We start from the raw sequence: 11,079 nt of genomic DNA on the forward strand, positions 1-11,079 counted from the left end.
GAGCCCGCCTGAGAGTGAAGCCAGAACAAAGGGAAGCACTGTTGAGAATGGAGAAAAACTGAGTCCAGGAGACTTGATCCAGCGAAGTCTGAAGCTGGCACCGCCTGTAGCTTTTTTGGTGCCCTGAGCCAATGGGTGTGCAACTCCACCCACACCAATAACTTGTTTTCTTTGAATCATTCTGAATTGATTTTGTCCATTGAATGGAAAGAGTCCATTATCAGTTAAGATGTTTTCCTCTGCAAGTAAAAGAACACCTGACTAAAAATGGCTTCAACAATGGATGTTTATTATCTCATGTAACAGGCAGCTCTGAGATAGGTAGTTTCAGGGCTATCTATTCTACAAAACAACAGTGCAGTCAAGAATCTGGGCTTCCCATCTGTCCCCTTGGCAAGCCTCAGCATTCTGGCTTTTGTCTTTGAGCCACAGTGATTGCAAGATGGCTACCAGTGCTCCTGGCATCACATCCTCATACAACAGCATCAAAGGAAGGGGAAATTTCTCTTTTTATCGGAGAGGAAAAATGTTTCCCGAACTCCTCACCCCAGCACACTTCCCCTTGGTCCCACTGGCCAGACCTGGGTTCACACTGCCTGCTGCCCCCACCCCTTTGAAACAATGATCACGACGGCAAAAACCAATCTTGACCTGGAGGAGGGGCCCACCTTCCTTGAGCACACTGTGCCAAGACAGGGGGTCAAAGCGAGGGTTCTGTTTTCATGGAGGGGGAATGGCTCTTAGGTAGGCACACAACAATGGCGCTGTAAGTCCTTGTACAAGCACTGGTGTTCAGTGACCCGCAGTTACTGAAACATTCAAGAGACAGTGAGGAACCTGACATTCCAAACCAAATTACAAGAACCACCACTTAAATTTCCCTGTGCACAATACCTAAATACACACCAACTAGAGGTCTTATTCTTAAGAAACTATGTAAACTGACCACAAAACTGTAACTTCCTTGTGGTGGCTTTTTAAGTCTTTACTGAATGCCCCAGAATAATAGGTATTAGCTATATAGGTTATTTTCAAGGTGCCTGATATCAGGAAAGGAATGCTAACAACCTCCTCTTCTTAGAGCTCTAAGGCTCTTGTTAACTAAGTTTGTTAGAATCTGCCAGGATGTGTAGCTGAAGAGCCTGCTCAGTAGAGAGCAGGAACTCTGAGTAAAATTGATTTCTAACTCTTTACTGAAGATCAAAATTATCCAGTGGTACATCTTCCTTAAAATATGGCATCACCTGGGGGTTACGGGACTTAAATGAGATGGCAATGTGAAAGCGCATAGGCCAGAACCCAGCACTTAGTAGTACTGTGAAGTCCAGGGAAAATATAGGAGGGGTTGAAACAGAGTAGTAGGAATGCTGGTACTGGTAGGGGAAGGAGAATGAACAGAGTCTGATCCTTCATTTCTAAAGCTAACCTAAACCGCTGCTATATTGCGAAAAATACTAAATACTATACTAAACCAGATCTAAGGCAAAGAAAATTAACTTATAAAGCACCGGTGGTGATAAGGAAAATTAAATATCATCAGTAGGCAAGTGGAAACTAGTAAAAGTAATTACAATATAATAAGCTGATGAAAGCTTTGGCTGGCCTTAGTGAAACCCTATTTACTATCCCTTAAGCTTCCCCACCCACATCTTCATTTTAATACTTACTGAAAAGTAAGGTCCCTGCTTCATTAACCACTTCAATGAACTTACATGTGAGGTCAACTGTGATTACAGTGAATTCATACATTCTAAATAGAGGCTAATTATCTTAACAGTTAACTGCCACAGGAAACAAAAGAGGGAAATATAAGTGAGGTAGAATGCAACGCTCTCTGAAGACCTGAGATCTGACTGACATTAAAGTGAGCCACTCCTCCATCCTAAACCTTAAAGTGAGAGCCTCTTTCGGCTGTAAAATTCAGTGATTCTATGAATTAACTGTCAATTATTCGCCTTAGTCGAGTGACAGCACAGCCTAGTAGCAGACCTTAGAATGAACAGTGTGAATGTTCATTTCCAAAGCTAACCTAAACCAGCGCTATATTGGGAAAGAATTTCTAAATATACTAAACCAGATCTACAAGGCAAAGAAAACTTATAAAGCATATATAATTTTATATATAAAATTAACTTACAAAGCAGTGGTGATAAGAAAAAAATAAATATCATTGGTAGGCAACTTGAAACTAGAAATAAAGTAACTACAATATAATAAACGGATAAAAGCCTTGGATGTGCCCTGAGGGTGGTTCTAGAAGTAGAAAGGGCTCTCAAGTTGGATAGAGGGGCTTCTATGTGACCTTTAGGAGGTCACCACCCCTCTCTGAGCCCCCAGGGTCCTCATCTGTAAAATGGGATCATAACACCCTCATGGCAGCTTGCAGTGACAATGAAATGAGCTCAGGTATACAACACATCTCCTGTGGTTCCTTGCACTTTGGAGGCACTCAAAAAGTGGTATAGTTAGTGCTTTTGTTATAGGATCACCAACAGCACTTACCTAAAGAGACAACGGCAACGCTCTCTGGCAGGAAATGTAATCTGTATCGGATCAGTAGATGCACCAATATGATGCAGATAGCTGTGGGAAAAAGTAAGACATTGTTAAAACAGCCCAACTTTTTTTTTAAATTATTTTTTTAACATCTTTATTGGAGTATAATTGCTTTACAACGGTGTGTTAGTTTCTGCTTTATAACAAAGTGAATCAGCTATACATATACATACATCCCCGTATCTCCTCCCTCTTGCGTCTCCCTCCCACCCACCCTTCCTTATCCCACCCCTCTAGGTGGACACAAAGCACCGAGCTGATCTCCCTGTGCTATGCGGCTGCTTCCCACTAGCTATCTATTTTACATTTGGTAGTGTATATAAGTCCATGCCACTCTCTCACTTTGCCCCAGCTTACCCTTCCCCCTCCCCATGTCCTCAAGTCCATTCTCTGCGTCTGCGTCTTTATTCCTGTCCTGCCCCTAGAAAACAGCCCAACTTTGAATGATAAACACCACGTCCAAGGCAGGGGTTATTTCTAGGAGGCTGCCAGGGAAATGGACAACTGACAATGACACAGTAAACTTCAGCTGTATTTTCAATTTCTTATTTCTTAGACCAGGAGGTAAGCTGCATGGTGTTCATTACATTTTCTCCGTATTTCTTTACATGCCTAAACTAGTTTGTTTTCCAGTTGTTGAAAGAGCAACAGACATCTACCTCTATTCTAAGCTGTAAACCTTATACAACCACTTAAAATTATTCAAATTTCCCTGAGAAATATTCTGAGAAATGATCCTCAATGGTGAGGAGGAAGTTAATGAAATCAATCACCTTTATGCAACTAGAGCTGCAACAGAATGTATGTTGACACAAAGTACCTTGCCACCACATGATTGTTCTCTTTTAACGCAGAAGGAAGTGACGGTGTTTTAAAAAAACAGAACAAAGTTAATATTGGTTTGGTGATAAGAGCATCAGAGACCTGAAGATGGGGTGCTTGCTCCCCAGATGGGTACTGGGGCTCCCACTGGTTGAGGGCTTCCCATGAGCCAGGCACGGCACCGAGCACTTCCCAAACGCTGTCTCATTTGACCCTCAACACCCCCTCTGAATGAGCTGTTATCACCACTACCTCCTTTGATTCAAGATAAAAGCCGAGGCTTAAGAGAGGCCCCACCGCTGGTAGGCGCCTGCAGGGTTGAGCTTAATTCCAACTCTGTGCCCTTAATCCTGGGCACCCACCACCTCCCTCCCCTGCGGCCTTCATTCCTCAACCAGCAAGATAAGAATAACTTCTGACTTTCCTCACAGAGGTGTTGTCATGAAAGAAAAGAAACAGAAAGATGTAAAACTATTTGAAAGGAATACATATTTCTGAACCAAAAAAAAAAAAGCACACTTTTGCATAAATAACTCCTAAATGTAATTTCAAGACCCAAATGTTAGTGTGCATGTCTTTTTCTCTTACTAGGCACCTAGGTGGTATGCCATCTCATCAATCAAAGTATTACCTTGATAGTACTAAAAATAAATGCGTTGCCTTTTTTTTTTTTGTAAAAGGAAATGTTTAAACAATCTGCATGGCTGTGAACTGGCCACCCTCAGAGCCCACACTGACAAATTAGATTATCTTTAGTCCCACCAAGAAGCACCAGGTGGCCAGAGAAAGGAAACAGCTGTAAATACAGAAATTTTGTCCTCCTTTCATTCTGTGCTCTAAACTATCAATCTGTGGTGTTATTTTATTATAAATATTTAGCCTAGTTAGAAAAATCCTACATTAAATACTAACAGCAAGAAAGAAGTTCCAATGCATTAGTACACGTAACCAATGAGAACGCCTATTGCCTAAAAAGGCAGGCAGGTAAGCACATAAGTAGACAGAAAATTGATCTAAGGAGTGGAATCAGTTTCTGCTCTTTCTTTGCACCAAGCTGGATGAAAAAAGTTTACAGTTTATTCTCATAAATCACACAACTATTTGCAGCTCTAAGAGCAAAAGAGAAAACTCTATCAATGGAGAGAACTATATATAAGAATGATCAATGCCAGGGAATGGTCTTCAAGCTATAAAAAGAAGGAGATCTGCAAAGACAACCCATAGAATCGGAGAAAATATTTTTAAGTCATATGACTGATAAAGGTCTAGTGTCCAGAGTATATAAAGAACTCTGACAACTCAACAACAAAAAGACAACACAATTTTAAAATGGGCAAAAGACTTAAACTGACATTTCTCTAAAGAGATGCAAATGGCCAATAAACACATGAAAAGATGCTCATCAGCATTAATCATTAGAAAAATGCAAATCAAAACCACAATGAGAAAAAAAAATGAGATAAAACTTCACACCCACTCGATGGCTATAATTAACATAACAAGTGTTGACAAGGATGGAGAGAAACTGGAACCCTTGTGCATTGCTGGTGGGAATGTAAAATGGTGCAGCCTCTGTGGAAAAGTCTGGCAGTTCCTGAGAAAGTTACACATAGAGCAACCACTTAACCCAGCAATTCCACTCCTAAGTATGTACCCAAGAGAAATAAAAACATATGCCCACATAAAAACCCGTACAAAAATGTTCATAGCAGCACTATGCACAATAGCCAAAAGGTGGAAACAACCCAAATGCCCATCAAGTGATGAATGGATAAACATAATGTGGAATATTATTCAGCCATAAAAAGGAAGGGAATTCTGACACATGCCACAACATGGATGAAGCTTGAAAACATTATGCCAGACATAAAAAGTCACATATTGTATGGTTCCAGTTGTATGAGATATTCTGAGTAGGCAAATTCCTAGAGACAGCAGAAGAGTGTTCACCAGAGACTGAGGGGACGGAATGGGGAGGGACTGCTTTTAATAGGAACTGGGTTTCCTTTTGGGGTGATGAAAACGTTCTAGAACTAGATAATGGTGATGGTTGCCCAGTGCTGTGAATGTACTAAATGCCACTAAATTGTGCACTTTGAAATGGTAAATTTTATGTTATGTTTATTTTACCACATACACATCCTTTTTCTTAAAAAAAAAGAATGAGGTAGATACAAAAAGACTAACATGGAAAGATCTCCAAGACATTCTGTGAGATGAAAAGGCAAGTTATAGGACCCCACTTATATTAAAACAAACTCCAAACTCTATGTGCCTGTTGGTGTGTATGTGCTTACGCATGTACACATGTATATATACACATACAAGTGCATGTTTTCAAGTACACTTGGGAAAAAACAGAGCAAGAAGGGACAAAAACTTCTGTGCCATATGGAGGGTATGAGTACAAGTTAATGTGTTTCCAATTTTTCATGCCTGAAGTTTTAATTACAGAAAATATATTGAAACATAGGCATGTCAATTTTAACAACTCCATTAAATTTAATGGCCCATAAAATGTGTCAAATGATGCTAATAGTTAACACTAAGTCAATAATAATGACTCACTGTTGTCTCTGTGGAGTCAAAGATCAGCAAGGGTTAAGTGTAAGTCAACTGATTTCAAGCTTCTAAAAGTCAAAAGTAACCAGAGTTTTAGCATCCTTTCCACCCAGAAGTTACAATTTCATTTGACCTGACTAAAATAGTAAACAAAAGTGGTAAATCCATTCCAGGTTATGAGTTCCTGAAGTCTAGAATAATCTATGGACTATTTCCCTCAATTCACTAGTCTATATATTTAGTGAGCTGGCAAGTTACCTATTAACAGCCATTTTATTTTTCTTTATCAGATTTACGCTGTTTGGACACATAATCACAAATAAATATACAAGATACTTAATAATTTGTTGATATACAAGAACAGAGGAAAAAAATGCCTTCAAATTTACTTAGAAAGCATTCCACTCTTCTAATGCATGCTGACCTACACAAAAAAAGTGGAGATACCAACTCATCAACTGATTAGGTGAAAACTGAAACCATCTGACATCAGTATGACTCTAAAGTATAGGTTTATGATCTGTTTGAAGAGAAGACAATCCAATAGAAATACGCAGCACTACTAAATACAGTTCAGCCCTTTTTGGCCTCAATGAGGCCAAAAGTGGGCAGGATTTTGTCTGGATTAAAAAGCACATTATAAAAACCTGTTTTGTGATCTCAGCTAATACTAGAAAGTTACTTTGAAAGCCTTATCTTTTTCACCCTCCTGTGAAAAAAGTGATTACAAAACAGAAGTCTTTTTCCCCAAGGCTTGCCTTTTATATTCCCTAACATATCATGCTGACAACAATGTAAATAGACTAATAATACTCTTTCAGGTTTAAGGATTCAGGTACTAAAGACCTCTTGATCAAGGGAAGAACTGCTTTTCTTCTTTGTATGCAACTACTGTAACAAAAGGAAAAAAAAAGAAAACAAAACAAGATTCTTCGATTGTTAAAGTAATCCCCTAGAAATAGAATTCAATTTCGCTGAAAGAGTAAAAAATTATTTGGGCATATCAAATCTAAATGGACATTGTACACTTGTGGTTTGTGTACTTTTTCAGTGTACAACTTAGAAGTTCTTTAAAAACTATGAAAGACAAGGATGAGTCCTGGGATTTTAAATAAAATTAGTATCTTATTAAAATTATTTAATTAACAGAGTCTGAATAGAAATGTGAAAGAAGTTACTCTTTTCCTCAAAAAAACAGTCCTAATAGCCATCTATTATGGCTATGGAAATACTCTGCACTTTTCCACTTTTTTGTACCTTCCTTTCTTCTGAAAAGATGTAATCAGAAATATGACTCAGTATCATTAAAGAGAAGCAGAAAATGTAAATGTTCCAACTTCACTCTTCAAACAAGAGTTTGCAGGGTCATATTTGAAGCTATTTCTTCCTTAGCTGATCCAAAGTTGTTGTGCAGTTTCAACTGGGTCTTCTGGTCTAAAACAGGTGTCTACTGTCCATAGTCTCTGGGAGGCAGCCAAGTTATTGCCTTTTATCTAAACTTCCTGACCGATATCTGGCAACCTGGATATTAGCCTCTAGGCTCCCCCAAACCAGGTCTGTCAATAATTTAACCTCTCTGGGCCTAAATTTCTTCACCTGTTAAAGGCGGAAGTCGAATAAAATGAGATTTTCAGTTTGAGAGAGTGAATCTGTTTAAAGGAAAACATTATATAGGTAAATAACAGCACAGGTGGTTCACAGATATGGCAAAAGTCATGACCATGGTTAATGGGAATGTTGGAAGTTAAGGAAAACAGTGTGCTAGGGCAAGGGTGTGTGATCTTTTACTCACAGCAAACCTCTTAACTAAGTAAAATTTTATGTGGAGGCCTAATGGGTACGAGGGACAAAATGTTGCTCTGGTCAGAAAGCTAGATGCTCTGCCATTTCACGCCCCACCCCACCCCCTGCTCCCACCGCCACCTACACAGAAACACACACAGACTCTCAGGAGTGGAGTCTGAAATACACTCAACTAGATGTTCAAGGTTCTCTCTAGAGCAAAAATTCTTTAATTCTTCCTTTCAAAGGATGTCTAAGATATATAAAGGGCTCTTCAGAATTGCTCAGCTCAATGATTTTATAAAGAAAAAGGAGTACCCTGTTATGATGTTATGAACAGACTGATCACTGACCCTCAGCGTTTGAAGTGAAAACCAAAAAGGAGGAAGACTTGACCAAGTCAACAGTGGTTGACACAGGGTTGACCGTACAGACAGCACACACAGACACTCGCAATGCCAGATGATGGTGTCTCCGCACGCACTCACCGCGGGCCGCACTCACCAAGGACCAGGAGGCTGAAGAAGATGGTCATGCCGCTCGACTGCTCCTCCTGCTGAGCCTGCTGCCCCGTCTGCACCGGGAGGATGGGCTTGTCGGGGCTCGGGCGCACCAGTTTCGTAGTGATCGCCAGGGTGGTGTGAAGGGTGACATTGAAACCTTCATGAGTTGTATTGGGGAACCTGTTGGAGAACATAAAAAGCAGCTGAATTAGACAAAGGAAAAAGGGCCCCGAATTATCAACACACACACAAACCAGACAGAGAACTTTGGCACGGAGCTTGATGGGATTCACAACCCTTGCAACCAAGAGACGGGCCTCGGAGAGAAACTGATTAGGAAGATTCCCGCCTGCTGCAGCACGAGGGTACCGGTGGCCTCAGGTACTCTGAACGCAAACACTTACAGGACAGGGACAAGGGGGAATCAGGACCGGTGTAGAATCAAAGGCTGCCTGCTCTTTGGCACTTAATGGGGGATTTAAAGGGAGGCAAACTGGAGTCTCATCATATTCCAAGGTCCAATATTATTTACTAAGTGCCTTATTTCTCCAGTTTACATTCTTTTCCTTGGATGGTATCTGCAAGTTGAAGAAGCCACTTAATTTGCCCAGTTGTTGATCTGGTCAGAATGCTCTACCCTACTTTACAAAAACCTTCTGAGTTCAAAAGGCCCAAATGTAATCCCCTCTGTAATCCCCTCCTCCACACTACTGTTGTGTTCCTCACACCATCTCCTCACACTGTGTTGGGATTGTAAACTAGCACGATATTGACATAATGATCATTGTAACTGTGGTTCTAACAGCTCATGTTTTTTGAGTACCGCTTCATTCCAGGAACCAGGTAACATACCAACTTTCATTTAATAGGCATAATAAGCCTGAGGTGGACACTACTACTTTCTCTTTTTTACCCATGAATAACAAGCTCAGAGAGGTTGCATAACTTGGCGAATATCAGTCAGTGGCAGAATCAAGCTTTGAGTCCAAGCTTTTAATCACTGAGTCAGACCACCTCTTTTGCTTTGTGCTGCTGAGGCCCAATTTAGTGTCTGGGACAGAGAAGATGCTCAATAAGTAATGTGACTAAAGGAAATGACCAACAGGCCAAAAAGACATACATGAAAAGTTGTCAGGTGAGGAAGTCAAATTTCAACCATGGGTTTGGTTCCTTGTTCATTTTCACATACTCATTCCACAAACATAGATGGGGCACCTATAACACGCAACAGACTGTGCCTGGCAGGTATGTAGATGGACTAAGAGTGGTCCTTCCCCAGCAGCACCAGGAGGACAGAGGCACCTTCACCCCCTTTATCTCATCTTGTACAGTTGGCTCCCTTGCTCGCCACACTCCAGCCATCCTGCCGTTCTTTCTGTCCCTCAAAAAGGCACTAGGCTCTTTCTTGCTCCTGGCCTTTTGCACCTGTTGTTTCCACTCCTATCCCTCCTTCTGGTCACTAAGGTTTCATGTGGCACGTCACCTCTTCCCGAGAAGCCTCCCACACACCAACACCATTCCGTTTCCTCCAGAGCACTGAAATCATCTCATCTATTTATCGTCTTCTTTTTCCACTAGAATGGAAGCTCCCTGAGAGCGGCTCCTGGTCGGCCTCCTTCACTACCATGTGACCAGGGCCTGAAACAGAGTAGATGGCCACCAGTTAACGAATAAATGAAACTCACTGAAGGAAACAGATGTGAAAAATTGTCATTACAATGGAGAAAGTGACTGGCTATGTAAGGGGTGAGGCTGGGGGACTTTCTGGAGGCGGCGAAGCGCTGCGTAATCAGCGGATGCGAAAACTAGGAAAGTGAAATTTGGCTTGCGGTTTCCGCAAGACGGCTTTCGAGACCTACGCTGGGCAGCCCATCCCTAGCCAGAGGGTCCAACCTCAAGGAGGCTGCACGGCCCAGGCCCGTCCCTCCAGCCCTCCTCGCAGGCGCCGGCATGGTCAGTCCTGGCCAACCAGCACAAGGAGCTCCGCCTTCTGGGGCCGGAGGGCGGCCTGAGGTGTTCGCAGTCACCCGATGGGGCCCAGCCCTGCCGCCTCCGCCGCCCCGGAAAAACCCACTCACTCCTCTTCCGCCATCTTCTCCCCAATCCTGCGGAGCCTCCGAGACCACCGAGCCGCGGGGCTAGCAGGGCCCGCTTTTGCTTCCGGCTTCCGCTGGAGGCGCGGAATGGGGGGCGGGGTCTCGGCTGCGCAAGGCGGCCCTTCTGTCCTTTCGTCTCTATGGCCCGAGGGTGGGAGGTCCTCCGGGAACTTTCCGAACATCTGTCTGGCCTGAGTCTTTTGACCCTCCGGCCCTACGAGATTCCGGTTTCTCCCTTCCACAGGGTAGGGACGTTTTTGGGGAAACTCCTGTGAGGTCACTGTGACTCACCCTGAAAGCAAGCTCTTTCTTCTCAGTGTCCAGGAATTCACCATGCTAAAATTGAGAAGGAAGCTTTTAGCGTAAGCTGTACAGAGGGACCCCAGGTGTATACTTCTGCAGTCTCAGTTTTCCCCAGCTGTGAAGAGGCCTAGCCACCTGGGTTTAGCAGAATCATGCGGTATTCTGTCTGCAAACATTTATTGAGTTCTGACCATATGCCTGTCGTTAAAATAGGTGATGATGATCTAGGGATAGATCATTCATTAATTTGTTCATTGTCTCAACAAATACTCATTAGATGCCTATATGAGCTTAGCAGTGGTCTGTGGGGTTGGGGATACAGGAGGGAACAAGGTGAGTTTGGAGGGGTAGGAAGAACCCCATTGGGAGAGCTGGTACACTGTTATGAGGCCTTTGGGTTTGACACCACCTCTGTTGCTACCTCCCTTCCTGGTCGAAACCGTCGTATCTCAGCA

The 11,079-nt window shown here is 42.4% G+C and overlaps 1 protein-coding gene across 4 annotated transcripts in view; it reads right to left on the reverse strand.

The window, feature by feature from the left end:
- Positions 1 to 10,390, reverse strand: part of SLC9A8 (solute carrier family 9 member A8) — a 69,622-nt gene extending 59,232 nt beyond the window's left edge. For 2 of the 4 annotated variants that reach the window (XM_060120043.1, XM_060120040.1), the window contains exons 1-3: positions 9,911 to 10,274; positions 8,227 to 8,405; positions 2,503 to 2,583 (exon numbers count right to left, since the gene is read on the reverse strand). In XM_060120043.1, the coding sequence (XP_059976026.1) occupies positions 2,503 to 2,583; positions 8,227 to 8,405; positions 9,911 to 9,939 (289 nt within the window). In that variant the 5' untranslated portion in view covers positions 9,940 to 10,274. Of the gene's footprint in view, positions 1 to 2,502; positions 2,584 to 8,210; positions 8,406 to 9,910; positions 10,275 to 10,303 lie in introns of those variants that run through there. The other 2 variants (XM_060120041.1, XM_060120044.1) reach the window with 2 other exon arrangements.
- Between the last annotated feature and the right edge of the window lie 689 nt (positions 10,391 to 11,079).

Source organism: Mesoplodon densirostris, chromosome 16, assembly GCF_025265405.1.
Source record: "Mesoplodon densirostris isolate mMesDen1 chromosome 16, mMesDen1 primary haplotype, whole genome shotgun sequence".
Classification (NCBI taxonomy): Eukaryota; Metazoa; Chordata; class Mammalia; order Artiodactyla; family Ziphiidae; genus Mesoplodon; species Mesoplodon densirostris.